Source organism: Medicago sativa, chromosome 3 (assembly GCF_051527215.1).
Source record: "Medicago sativa cultivar Bolivia chromosome 3, Bolivia_mono, whole genome shotgun sequence".
In the NCBI taxonomy this organism is placed as follows: Eukaryota; Viridiplantae; Streptophyta; class Magnoliopsida; order Fabales; family Fabaceae; genus Medicago; species Medicago sativa.
In genome coordinates, this window is record NC_140751.1 from 64,614,453 (window position 1) to 64,629,418 (window position 14,966).

Genomic DNA, 14,966 nt, shown 5'->3' on the forward strand with positions numbered 1-14,966 from the left:
GGGGGGGGGGGGGGGGGGGGGGACGGTATAAGCCATGCATCCACTTCTATAAAGATGTATTTTACCAATGAACACCTTTTATGTTTAGGCAAAAAAACACCAACCTTTTTCTTTTAAAAAGCAAGTAAGATGAAGGGCAATTATGTAATTTAATAATTTAATATTAACTCGTTTCCACCCAATCTACTTTACACCAATTAATTAAAAAAAACTATTTTACACCATTACAATACTCTTTTGTTTTTAGTTTTCAACTCATTCTTTTTTTTCCAGTTCTTGCAACCAATTTATGTTTCCTCTTCTCTTCACAAATCTCATCCTCGATCCTAAATCTTTCGTTTCGACATCCTTCACTTCCATTGTCTTCCTCGCCGCTGTGAGAAAGTTGATAAAAAGTAGATTTGTGATCTAATGGATACTCAGTCTCTGACAACGAAGACTCTCGCAGTTTCGATGACTTCCATAAATTCTACGCAGTCTCAATGACTTCCATTTGCGTCGAAAGACCTTACAACTTATCAAAGGATGCACCGCCTTCGGAAAACCTTACAACTTATCAAATTGGAAACTCTATCATGTTTTTAGAATTGGCAAGGAAGAAAAAAAACAAATTACTTCTCCTCATTCAAATTTCAAGAAAAGGTGGAATAAGAAATAAATAAATTAAATTATTGAATTGCATAATTGCCTTTCAGCTCACTTGTTTTTTAAAAGGAAAAATTGGGGTTGTTTGTCCAAATATAAAAGGTGTTCATTGCTAAAACCCACTTTCATAATAGTGGTTGAGTGTTATAACATTCCCCTATGTATGTGTGTGTGTAGAGAGAGAGAAGGGACCCCTCGACTCTAAGAGTAACTCTTTATAGTTACTCCAAATCATAACCCTTCATTTTAATAGTAATTAATGACTATGATTAATTATGATAATTGTTGCGGCGAGACTTTTTCTACTCCTTCTTCCTGAAGTCTAAAGTCAGACCAATAAACACCATTGATACAAATCAATTTGCCCTCGAATAATTTAGCACATGGCGATTAATAAACCTGATGTGTATGTCATCTCCTTACAAGATTTTTTTATTTTTATTTTTTGACAAAATACTTTCATGAAAGAAAGATGTAATTGTATAGATTAAGAGAATTACATGTGAAGGGAACCACATGCCACTTATGATAGAAGCACAAATTACAATTTACCGAAGACAATATCCTAACTCAATTCACAATATGTGTTAAATAAAAATAGCTAATGAAATTGAAGGCAATGTGGTAATCATGTTGTCTTGCGAATCGAAGATGATGAAACGAGGTCTTACAACACACATCAACTCAATCTGTAGAAAAATAAAATAAAAAATTGTTCATCAATTAAACCCTAACAAGAAGCATTGTCAAAGGTTGTAAAGAGGATAAATTGATTTTCGAAAATTGAAAAATCAAAAGCGTTAAGAGACTAAGAGTACAAATATAATAGAATTGGGAATACACATGTTTAGAGATGAAAGAGCCTCATTGTAACAATTATTATAATTAATCATATTAATTACTATTAAAATGAAGGGTCATGATTTGGAGTAACTCTAAAGAGTTACTCTTGGAGTCAATGGATCTCTTCTCATATATAGTCAGGATCCTCTGACACCAGGTGTTAAACTTAAGTTAGACACCAAATCTCATTAATTGATTTTGTTTAATCGAAAGGCTCACAATTATTCGTTTAAAAGTGCACGGTCTCACCGATTGTATTTTTCTCACTGTTGAAAGTGACTCAAAATTCATGGTTGCAGGAGGGCTAAAATCAGCAGCCGATTTGGCAAAAATGGCACCCGATTTTGCTCAGCTTATAAGACTTACACCTGCTGTCAACGGATCTCTTCTTTTATATATATATATATATATATATATAGAGAGAGAGAGAGAGAGAGTGTAACAAAAAAAAATATAGAGAGAGTTTTTTGAATAAAAAATCAAATGATTAAATAAGGAATCAAACATTCAAAAAATAGTAATGAAAAACATAGTTCCATAGACTCTTTTTTTTAAACATAATACTATAGATATTTTATGATAGAGAAATATACTCTAAATTGTTTTTAATTTGTCATAGTTTATGTTGTTACCCTCGTAAACTTCCTATCATTATTTTAGACATATAATTTCTCCTTTCTTATGGTTGAATAAAAATTAACACTGAATTGGTTGTTGAAAGTACTCATGAGCTTGCAGAGTTTGAGGGATTCTATTGGCGGAAGCACAAATTACTTTGATTTCTCTCTTGGAATCGCTTGTGCTTTTTAAGCAGAGTTATAGGCAGACCTGTTTGATATCAATCGTGTTCATCAGAAAATTTAGTAGAAGCTTTGGTTCAAATGTGAGTGATCTTTGATGGTTGTTCTTTTCATCATTTGACCTAGTTTCTTAGAAGTATTCAGCAAACTAGAACTTTTACCCGTGCTAACGCCCGGGTCATAAACAATGGAGCTTAATAGATAAGAAAACAATTTAACATAATCAATATTTTAGGACATACAATAGTTGTTCACACATTTTGGAATATCTCTTTATACACTACATTTGAAGTGGTGTTGATACAATCTCCATTGTCATCCGTTCTATCGCACATGTCTATTAGAGTTGAAGCGCTATTGTTTTTTAACGATTAATCTTTCTCGTTATTTTTTTTTTTTGGTTCTATTTATAAGAGGTAAACATTACTTTTTTGTAAATTTATGAATCTTGTTATTAATACATTTAAAAGTCAAATTGGCATAATCCAAAAGATCACATAAATTGTCTATATAGTAAAGTCAAGACATCAAAATTAAACCAAGACTACATGCATATAAAACTCAAATATATGTAGGATCTGATTTCACTCCAAGAACGGGAATTGTCATATATTAAATGAATGGCTTGCAAAAGAGTTCCATCACCACCAAGGTACACCTATGTCTATTTTTTTTAAAAACCACTTAGTTCCTCTGTACATGCAAATAGATTAAGGATCCTAACAATCATGCTCAGATGTCTTTCAAAATTCATCCATCCAGGATTCCATTAGAATAATATAGGCTTTCATGTCATTGGATACACAAACATTTTAGTTGCCGTCACTCAGTGGTTGAACAATGGTGTTGTGCCATGGGTTTGAAAGGTGCTGCAAGAGGTTATCAAATGGTTCTTTGACTGTGACATTGTGCTGAATGATAAATCCCAAGAATGCCATTGCCAATCTACCATTAGCAATTTCCTTCTCTTTAGCCTCCAAAGTTGGTGCAAACTTCAAAAGGGTTAAAAATTCCACCGGGGTAACCAACCTCACCCTTTGGCAAGCTGTATTGCTTGAAGATAGGATCTTCCCTTTCTATTTTCCAAGTGTTAAGTCCTGCAATTTTCAAGCAGAATTAAAACAATCACTATGCTACATATACCAAGACTATTTCAAAATATTTATCTTATTGGGTTCAGTCTTTTCTATCAAGCATTTTGCTAATACGATCATGCAGAGTAATATAGCCTTGCATATACTAAATTTGATCATTAGAATTCATTAGATGGAAAAGATAAGCATTACGGTAGCAGTGCACACCTCCTTCACTTAAGTGACATTGATATAGCATTAGGCTTAATATGACCACATATAGGTTTCATTTATAAACTTTGACAGCAAAGCATGGTCATTTATAACGAAAATGGTTTCAGCTACACAAAGTGACATACATGTGCAGAATTATATATTTTTAGAGTATTCCTTCTTTGTACTATATAATACTCTATAGCAAGCACTTTGGTTGATTTGACTTGGTCAAAATTAATATAGCAGCACTTTAATTCTTCAAAATTAATATAGCAGCACTTAGTTGATTACACACTATATAATAATAAACATGCAGCCACAGGTTTGTAAAAAAATAAAATAAAATAAACATGCAGCCACATGTATAAGTTCACTCATAGTATTTCATTTAGATCATAAAAAGTCACCTTTTATAGCCTTTGTTGTTTTCCTGCTTCAAGGAATGAACACCCTCAGTTAGTATAGCAATAATGTTGTTCATGATGCTTTGTTGTTCACCATTTGATGAATCACTCAAGCTTGGATGAATGCCATTTAAAGTCTTCCAAAAATCAAAATATTACTTCGGAAAAATCATTAATAGAACTGACATGCCATCTTTATTTTCTGCTGGAGCAAAATCTGTTTGGAGAGCAAAGGAAGCAATAGTAAGATAACACTTACAAATGAACTAAAAATATATGCAAACACCAGTATGTTGGCTAATTGCTGCTTCAGAGTGCCCTATTACTTTTTAATTGCAGAACTACATCAGTTAGTTGGTAATTATCTAGCAAATTCAATTAGCAGAATTCTTATTGTGCATAGGAGCAAACATGATATTTTGGAATCCTCAAACAAAAATTGCAGATTTAACCATAAAGAAAGAAGGAAATAATCGATCATAGAATCTAATAAAGTAATATAACATAACAACAAACACAGGGACAGCAAAATAAACATCTTCTACAACAAAGATATCTTCCTGTCAAACAACATTTGATTCTAAAACTATTGCTTCATCCTATGGTAGTGGTTTTAATTTTTTTAACATAGAACACCAAACTCTAAGAAGATTCAAAAAGCAAGTGAACTCAATGTTCTCATAGCATCTTTGTAGAGATTTTCAAGCTCACTTTGTAACACTAAACTCAAATTATTTGCCATGATTAGAACAAAAACCAAAACAACCACCATAAGTAACAAAAAAGACGGGAAATACAGAGTTAAACATCATGAACAAACACGCAAAAAAGACATAATTGCATATTAGAAATTATATATAAAACAAAAACTCACAACCCCGTTAAGTTCTTCAACTATTTTCAACTAAAGCAAAAAAAAATTAAAAACAAAAATTAACAAATGATGAATCGAGCAAATTGATTGGTTCAAAACTCCAGTACCTTGAAAACCCAATTGCTATATTTTGAGTCTTCACCAAATAGTAGCATTTCTTGCCAAAGAAAAACTCAGATTTAGAATCCAATTTGATAGAAACATTGAGTAAGAAAAATTATGACCTAATAGAAGAGGAATTCAAAATTCAATTGAGTTAAAAACAAAATGTTTCAAAAATATAAGGTGGTAGTAGAGAATTTTAAATGAGAGGAAACATAGTGAGAGAGGGAGTACCTACAACTGATACACCATGTTCCATTCCATGTTTCTGCTACAATCTTGTTCCATTTCATCCCATACTTCTTCCCTCAACGGTCGAAATTGAATCGTCGCCGAAACAGAGAAGATGAAAGTGAATCGTCAACTATGACCCTGTTCTCGTCAGATACCCAAATCTGATTATGTTGTGAGCCTAATTGCAAATTTATTACCAATAATGAATGGAGTTGAAGAAACAACTGAGAGGTGGAGAGTGATTAAACTCAAAACACAATTCAATTCATATAAAGGGAAAAGTGATTACCTTGAGAGCAATATTGTTGATGAAGGGAGAGAGCAACGACGGGAGCTTCCAATCGATCGAGATTGCAAATTTCCATGGCTTCTTTCTCTTTATTCGAAGTGGCATGTTTCTGCGCTTCTTTTTGCTTGTCTGGCTGATACGATGCCGCAGACGGTGGCGGGGAAGTCGACAACGGCGAAGGTGATGTCGGAGTCGAGAGCATTGGTGAAGGGGAGTGGGAGGAGAAAAGACAACGGTGAAAGTGGAGAAGACATGGGAGAGATTGAAATTTCTTCATGTATGGTTATGGTTCATTGGCAGAGAGAGAGAATGGCAAAAGGCTGAACATGAATCTAGGAGATGAAAAGGGAACAGATAAAGTGGCATGGATGGTTGGAATAAGAGAATGAATTGAAAATGAATACTTTGGAAAACAAAACGCGTTGGAAGATGATACACATTGAATCTGAAATATGTATGGGATGTGTGCAAGCCATCATTAAGATTTGATCAAGGGCTGATATGTTAACCTTGCCTAATGACATAGATCCAACGGCCTGGATTGTTTGGCGCCTAAATAATCTAGGTTTAGGGTTTGCAAAGGTATTAGCAATGTTAATTAGGATTAGATATAAGTAAGATGGAGAATTTTTTATTTTTGTTTTCTTCCATACAAGTAAATGTCATTCACATTTTTTGAGAAAGAAATTCTCGTGACAATAAGATGACTTTTTTTTTCTGAGGTTTCTTCTTAATGCTTCAATTGTTTAAATTCTATCCAATAGTTTATTGGTTTAGAATTTTGTTCGCCAATGACTTCCATCACCTTCTTTTTATTTTTAAAATATTTTTATTTCTTTTTATTCTTTTATTTCTTTTTATTCTCTGGGTCAAGTTTATTTCCCTAAGTTCCTTTGTTTTTTTTTTGTCAATAATATTTGTTTGTGATTTGTTAGTTTGAGGTAATGGTCAATCTAATTGAGAGGACTAATATTTTTCGATGTTGTTTGCTTTTGAATAAAAAATTGTCATAGTTCAATCTTAAAAAGTAATCATCAAGCTAATCGAATTACAGTTTCATCTCTACTTAAATTTAAATGTTTCTTTAAGATGGTACATATTGTTGGAATAATAAAGTTTTTAAGAAAATATCTGGTAACTGCTTCAGTGTTTATTAAAGCAATAAACTATACAACTAGAGATGCCATATTGTTTTTTTGTAAACACATTATTCATCCTTAACATGGGTGATTAGAGAACGACTTCAAATGAGTTATATTTGCCCTTAGTGTAACACTATTTTTACTTCGAATGAGTCATATTTGTCCTTAGCGTAACATTATTTGACATGGGTGATTAGAGAACGACTTCAAATGAGTTATATTTGCCCTTAGTGTAACACTATTTTTACTTCGAATGAGTCATATTTGTCCTCAGCGTAACATTATTCATCCTTAACATGGGTGATTAGAGAACGACTTCAAATGAGTTATATTTGCCCTTAGTGTAACACTATTTTTACTTCGAATGAGTCATATTTGTCCTTAGCGTAACATTATTTTTTTTCAGATCACTTTGTACACCTTAGTTTGCACACGTCAGATAAATTTAATGTTTTATAAATCATATTGACATCAAATCTATTTCAGATGAGATTAGGTTGAACCTAAGGACAATTTAAATAAAATTATAACATGGTAATTCAATACGAATCTAAAAGATAAAAGTGAAATATTGATTTTGTTTAGAATTTTTTCATGTTTACAAACTTAGAACACGAATCTTACAATACTTTATTGCCAGTCTTGTAGATAAACTAACATGTATTTTTGATTAAAAAAACATCATTACCAACGTAATAGAGCTAAAAACTAAGAGTGCGTAAATTATTCCTAAATGTTGGTCGAACCAATTCTTTAGACTTTAACACCTCTTTAGACTCAAATAAATCCAGTGCTTTTGAAGGGTTGATCTGTTAGGTCCTACTCGTCGCCTCCAACATGAGTTCAAATGTACATATTTTAAAAATCACTAATGTTGTGCCGCTTATAAATATATTTATATTATCCGAAATCACACTTTAAAAATATATATGATTTTATTTTCTAGTGAGGAATATAAAAAGTAGCATGCTAAATTTTTTCCTGTATGTCATAAACTAAGACAAATTTTCAATCTACTACCCTATATGCTAAAATGCACTACCATAAGCGTGCCACCTTCAATGTTTTTATTTGTCAAATTATCGACAAGATAATTGAACCACAACAATTTCAACAATATAGTTCAACATAATTTCAACAACAACAATAATAATAATCGTGATAACATAATTAAACACAAACCAAATCATGGATGAACCAAACAAATTTCTTCATTTGGTTAATCCATGATTGCTCTTATTTCTTCATATGTTCTGGGGAAAATCAAGCTTGCTCGAATAGCATGAACGGATATCACTAAGATAGTGTCTAACTCATGTGGTCCCTTTGAACAATACTGACCAAGTATAGAGAACATAGTTCATACATCATCGTCGCTCTAGAGTTTCATCTTGATGAACGCAAAGCCTCCATTTGAGTCGATCGAAAAACAATGATACTCAACACACCATCCTTTTCATGTCGTCGTGGTTGAAACGACCATTAATTTTGTCCAATTGATCCTTTAAGTATGAGAATGTGACATCAATACAAATCCAAAATAGATTGGGTGGTTCTATTGTATTAAACTACAACTAACTAATGTCCATTTCTAATAGGTAAGTGTTCATTGTTTTATGGTCTGGAGTGAAAATGTATTAAACACACTAATTTATAGAAGTTTTGTGTGTGTGGACCACATAAACTTTTTGTGCCTAGTAGGCCACATAAAATCATGTCTTTTACAGGTTCGGATCATAAAAACTAAAACGTACCAAACCCCCAATTCATTAAACAAATTAGGCTATAGTAAATTGACAAGTTTCAGATTCTATAAACCGAACATGTAAATGATGGTTCGATTAATAGAATTTGAACAAGGGATGCACATGATTTTGCAACTTTTCAAATTGTTCTAAAGATATACACTTTATGAACATAATATAACAAAATATACCACAATATAACCCATAAGACAATCCAAAAGGCACTAACCAGGCATTAACTTCCAAAACGTAATACACGAGCGTTAAAACAATATCATAAAGAATATAATACGCATGCGGTCAAATAAAATCTGAATGAGTCAAGATTAATCTAATAATAGCAACAAGACCAGCTATTTAGCCAATTTATCAAAAGTAAAACAAAGAATAAATGCTTATGATGGAGAAAACCTACTCAGAGGTATGCCTTTCGACAAAGATGTATCATCGTCTTCATCTTAACGAGGTGATGAAAGAACCGCTAAAATAAGGATGATCATTGCAAAGGGTGGTCATAGGGACAATCACATTTATTAGAGGATGTAATTGGGCAAGAACCCTTAAAGCTTGAACCTTCTTTTCTTGATTTAATCTCTCTGTACAATGTAGCAATGGATTCTTCTTCATAATGGGGGTGAAAGCCGAGGAGTAGTAGACTTAATTATCTTCTTTATAACAAGGGGAATCCTGGTCCTTTCATATGGCTTTAAGGTGAACATATACAAGGACAAAATCAGAAGAAAAAAAAAATTGGCATTTCTGAACGTTTGAATTGTAGAAACTGAAATGATGAAGAATCCATTTCATATTCTATATATTGCAGGACATCGAAAATTCATAAAAAGTTCAATCGAACCATAAAAACTTAAGAAAATATGTACTAACCTCGTATGTGGTTGAAAATTGACACAATGAGTGAGATTTGATTTTTTTTTTTTGAGGGGGGGGGGGGGGGGGGGGGGGGGGAGTTGGGAGTTTTTTAAAAATGGAAAATGAGGAAAAGTAATTGAGCACTGTATATATTGGTATGTTACAAATTTTATAACCTGAAAAGTATTTTCACGTTTCAAATTATAAAATCCGAATGAAAGTGAAATTGAAAATTTAAAAACACACAAGAAACTTAATATTATCCAAATTTTCTCCACCTTAAACTAGTTCATACCACACATTAAATTTATCCTTCCAATTCAAACACCACTTGCTCACTCACCACGGACAAAAAACCTAAACAAGTCACCAGCCTCCAATGTTTTTTGAATTAAAGTCCTTGGATAAACATGTTTATTCAACAATAAGGTGGTGTAAGTAATAGTGATTAGTGATATTAAAGTAAGGTGAGAGTGTGCTGACTCAGCTTCTCGTGTCTGGTTCCAAACTGTATCATCCTTAATTTCTTCAAAAAAAATAAAATAATGATATTAAAGTAACCCAAGAAAATGTAATAATGGTATAATAATAATTTTTATTAAAAAATAATAATAATAAAAATTCACTGTAGATCCATTTTGACGAGCTTATTATTAAGGTAAAAATAATAAATAAGGGTACATTTTTGTCATGACTATAAAATTAATTTTTGAGATTATAGTTTTCCTAAAATTCCTATTAACTGGAACATTATTTTCACAATTGTGTTTGGTAAATTCTTGATAATTTTAAAAACTTATCATTAAACAATTTTTGTATTTTTTTAAAAATTAAACATGCAACTTTTAAGACAAATTTTTTATATGTATCGTGTACATCCTCCGGTCATTATTATAAGCAAAATTTCACTTTTTAGGTTCATTCAATAAATGATGTATGTGGTCTATTTAATGGACCACATTCATCATTTATTGAATGAACTTAAAAAGTAGATTTTTGCTTATAGCAGTGACCAGAGGGTGTACTCTATTTAAAAACATGATATTCCTAACTAAATGTGTTAATGTTAAATTGCTAACCTCGTTTTCCCATGAAAATTTTATGTTATGGTGGTAACCCTTAATCTTATACAAAAATTAATTACATTAATAAATTCAAATACACTTGGAACAAGATTTTCAACAAGTACAACACTTTTAAAACACCAACAACAAAAGTACCACAAAAACAACCAAACATTTTGCAGAACAATGTCCACTGTTTCTTCCTTCCTCACATTCACCTTCTTCTTCTTCTTCTTCACCATTTTCAACATCGCTTCTGTATCTGAAGCCATAGGTGTGAACTGGGGAACCATGGCTTCACACCCACTACCACCCATGAAAGTAGTGAAACTTCTGAAGTCCAACAACATCAACAAAGTGAAACTGTTTGATGCAAAACCTGATGTTCTTCAAGCTCTTTCTGGGTCTAACATTGGTGTCACTGTTGGTATTCCTAATGTTTTGCTCAAAAGTTTGAATTCTTCTAGAAAAGTTGCTGATACTTGGGTTCATGATAATGTTACTCGCTATGTTTCTAATGGTGCTAAAATTGAGTATGTCACTTTTCTTTCTTCCTCTTTTAATTCTATATTTTCTTATTTTATATTATTTATTTAATTTTTAATACATTGTTGGTTTTTATTTTTTACTTTTTTTTCTTCTCATATTTGTTGTTATGTCCTTTGGTAATAACGTAAAGACTCAGTAAAGAGTGAAACAAGAATTAGTCACTGAATGAGGAAGTTTTATAGATTATAGAATAAATAATGTCACAGGTGTCAACTGAATGTGGTTTGAGTACTTGATCTCTTGATGGTGCCAAAACCTATTAAGCACTGACACATACTCGTACAAGAGACTAACATGTGTCGTCAACAATAATAATTTAGGAAAATGAATTAATAAAATGTAACCAAATGTGTCGGAAACCGACACATGTCATATAAGAGACATCAGACACACTTTTGATCAGAAGTGTCGTGGTAGATGCCAAAACCCACAATTATAGAACAGACAATGGCATAGGTGTCAACTGAATGGGGTTTGTGTTATTAAAAGTTAGGTTAGGGAAGAGGTATGTAGTAGAGTTGGAATGTGTCAAAGATAAAATGTAGGTACTTTGATAACTAAGGGATAAAAGAACTAAAATTAGCTAAGTCAATGTTCATTGCAAATGAAAGCAGTGAATCAAATGCAGCAGTTTGTTAGAAACAGAAACAGATTTACACTAACTATAGAGAATGCACAATTCACACATAAACTAAGGAAATAAGTTGTACACTATTACAAGACAATTGCTATCCGAAAAATTTGAGAGTCTTTCTCTATTTATTCCTAAAATTAAACAACATACATAACTGACATCATAACTGCCTATAACTGTCATAATAAGAAGTCTAACACAGTTATGATCTATGGCATGAAACAGATCTAAGAGGACTGCAATTGTTAGAATAAAATGCTTACATTTCAGTGTTGAAGCGGCTCCGCGATGTAAAATCTATAGATGGAATTTGATTTTAAAACAAATCATTTTTTTTTCTAAGTTGTATGAGCTGAGAAAATTGGAAAATCAAATCAGTTATAATGAATTTATCACCTTTGTGAAGGGGTAAGATGACACACATATTATGATGGTAAATTTTCTGGAAACAAGGGATTCTCTTCAGGGTTTTGGTCTCTTCTAGCCTGTAAAATAACCACATTATTTTTAACACAATATTCTTTCAAATGGTGGGACCCCTTCCCGGACCCTGCGTATGCAGGAGCTTCAGTGCACCGGGTTGCCCTTTTTTATTCTTTCAAATGCAATAACAAAAGGAACTTGATCAAAAAATAGTAGCAGAAGCAGAAAATTATAAACTAAGTAGTGTAAAATTTCTGTAGAAGTTTAATTATATTTTCGACACCTAACAGTAAGAATTATTTATGGATTTTGCGATGACTTAAAACACCAACTTATCCCTTCATCCCCATATTTCTGTTATAGAGAATAATTTTATTCAAAAATTTAAAATTAAGATCCAAAATGAATATAATTAACAGCTTGAGTTGGCATGACAGCGTGGAAATCATGACTCATGATAAGACACATCACTGTTAGCTAGCATGCTACTAGGATTGCTTTGTTGGACACTCTTAGTATTCTATGTTTGCATTCAAAATGTGTCGTAACTACTAAGTCCTAAGATGCTAGATTGCCAAAGAAATTATCAGCTGACATATTCAGGATCTGTTTGGTTTGAGAAAATAAGGAAGGAAATAATACGACAATAAAAGCTAATCATGAAACAGGACAGTTATACAAAATCAAATCCCTATGATTAAGACTACAGAAGGTGTGTGTTGTTTTTCAATAACAAAGATGAATCGATGGCTGTTCACGAAAGAAGCAATAACCGGAGGTAGTGTTGTGGAAGAGTAGATTAGTGATACTGGTGTACATGATTTGTTGATACGATGACACTTTCAGCCATGTTGCAACTTCATTTTCACTTTCTAAGTGGAGTTGGGTGAGGTATTTCAACAACAAAATTTGTCAAAACTCTTTTCTTAGTCCATATAAGGAGATAATGACAGGAGGAGTTCCTAAGATATGTTGAACTAAATTTTTGCTTATATTTTGAATACACATATTTTAGATGGAAACTTTAATTTGGTCATTTTTCTTTTAAGAGTTGATTTTTGAACAGAATTAATGTTACTGTTTTCTCAGTGGTGTATGCTAGGACCATGAAATGCTAGATCAGTTAAATTCACTAGCCATAGAGTATCAAATAAGTATGCTTTCTCAAAGGTTTAATCAGCTAAAATTTGAACAAGTAATTGAAACTTTTGAAAAAATTTACTCTTAGTTGAAAAAAAATGGATATGTATTTCTGAAGTATGAGTCACTTTACATATATTGTTTTAAATTTAACTTATGTGCAGATATGTTGCTGTTGGTGATGAACCATTTCTTAAAAGTTACGGTGAACAATTCCATCCCTTCACAATTGGAGCTGCTATGAATATTCAAGCTGCTTTAAAGAAAGCAAAATTGGACAACAAAGTAAAAGTTGTAGTTCCATGCAGCTTTGATAGTTTTGAGTCAGGATCCAACTCGTCCACCGAAGCGCATCTCAGGTCTGACATCAACAAAACCATGATCGAGCTACTCACATTTCTCGACAAGCACGAATCACCTTTCTTTGTGACCATTTCTCCATTTCTAACCTTCCTTCAGACCAAAAACATTTCACTTGACTTTTCACTCTTCAAAGAAACTGCACACCCTCATAAACTTGGCCACAAAACATACAAAAATAGCTTTGATATGAGCTACGATACAGTGATCACTGTTTTATCAAAAGTAGGATTTCCTAATATGGAAATCGTTGTTTCAAAGATTGGTTGGCCGACCGATGGAGCTGCAAACGCAACCTCTTTCTTAGCCGAAACCTTCATGAAAGGCCTAATGAACCACCTTCATAGCAACTTGGGAACACCACATCGGCCACCACATGAAACATACATTTATAGCCTTCTCGACGAGGATCAAAGGAGCATTGCTGCTGGAGATTTCGAAAGGCATTGGGGTTTATTCACCTTTGACGGCCAATCAAAATACCACGTGGATCTTGGCCAGGGTTCAAAGAGCCTTGTGAATGCTCAAAATGTCGAGTATCTTTCTTCCAAGTGGTGTGTTGTGAACAACAACGAAGACTTGTCTAATGCAACTGCAAAAGCTTTAGAGGCTTGTGCAAATGCTGATTGTACTGCACTATCTTCTGGTGGATCTTGCTTTAACATCACATGGCCTAGTAATATATCATATGCTTTTAATAGTTATTATCAGGAGCATGATCAAAGAGCTGAAAGTTGCGACTTTGGGGGGCTTGGCTTAATCACAACCGTTGATCCATCAGATGATCGTTGCAGGTTTCCGATTGAGATTCACACGTCTAATGCCGAACTTTACAGGGTGTGTAGTTTTCAGTGGTTGATTTTACTAGTAACAACCCTCTTGGCATCTTTGAAGGTTTGACTTAAGTAAATGTTAGGATCATTTTTGCAGATAATTTACTGCAGTAATTTTGTTGTAGATGTGTATCAGTGAATTAAAATGGTTAGGTCTTCCTAGAATTAATTTATTTGTGGAATTAAAGTATTAGTGCTATCACTTTGGTTTGCCTGCTTCATGGTTATTCACTGCATGTGATTTAACATGAGATTACTATTTCCTGAAATTAAGATGTACTATTTCTTAAAGAAGGTTCTGTTGATTGTTAAATTTTCTCGCCAATAGTGTTTTAACGCTACCACATGCCTAATGCTGAATTCAAACCCAAACTTTGGTTAAACTATACGAGATCCGCACCATCTCATCTAAGCGTTTTTGGGTCTAACTCATTTTTTTCTTCTGTTACTAGTATAACCTGACAATTGATTTGAAATGTGGAGTAGATCAAGATTTTGAAGATGAATAAATTTAGTATTACATCCAAAAAAATAATAAAATAAAAATTTACTAGTCTTGAGCTGCAAAAATTTGTCACTGGGTGAGTGATTTGTACTCGTAGTATAATTTTTGATAGTACGATGTAGTTGCATTATTAATTTATTATATTGATAGAGTTTATCGTTTGGGAAGCACAAAATAAATAACTAAAATACCATAAAAACCAAGAATCGAGGTTTGGGAAG

At 32.7% G+C, this 14,966-nt stretch overlaps 1 protein-coding gene and 1 long non-coding RNA gene across 5 annotated transcripts; one reads left to right on the forward strand and one right to left on the reverse strand.

The window, feature by feature from the left end:
* Nucleotides 1–2,870: 2,870 nt before the first annotated feature.
* Nucleotides 2,871–5,930, reverse strand: LOC146939159 (uncharacterized). Of its 4 annotated transcripts, none has more exons than XR_015031570.1 (5): nt 5,481–5,930; nt 5,192–5,329; nt 4,963–5,012; nt 3,985–4,198; nt 2,871–3,385 (listed from the first exon to the last, which is right to left on the reverse strand). It is a non-coding gene; the product is annotated as an uncharacterized LOC146939159 (long non-coding RNA). The 4 variants fall into 4 exon arrangements; XR_015031569.1 differs by having other exon boundaries at nt 5,192–5,369; nt 5,481–5,904; XR_015031572.1 differs by having other exon boundaries at nt 4,963–5,079; nt 5,481–5,854.
* Nucleotides 5,931–10,401: 4,471 nt separating this feature from the next.
* On the forward strand, nt 10,402–14,553 carry LOC146939160 (O-Glycosyl hydrolases family 17 protein). Its single transcript, XM_085752963.1, has 2 exons — nt 10,402–10,834; nt 13,212–14,553. Exons 1-2 carry the CDS (start codon nt 10,488–10,490, stop codon nt 14,305–14,307), a joined length of 1,443 nt encoding a protein of 480 aa, XP_085609089.1. The 5' UTR covers nt 10,402–10,487; the 3' UTR covers nt 14,308–14,553.
* The last annotated feature ends 413 nt before the right edge of the window (nt 14,554–14,966 follow it).

Bases quoted from the DNA above. Each gene is read 5' to 3' on its own strand.
- LOC146939160 (XM_085752963.1), top strand. From the start codon at position 10,488: ATGTCCACTGTTTCTTCCTTCCTCACATTCACCTTCTTCTTCTTCTTC. The intron at 10,835-13,211 runs GTATGTCACTTT...ACTTATGTGCAG, and splicing joins TCTAATGGTGCTAAAATTGA to ATATGTTGCTGTTGGTGATG.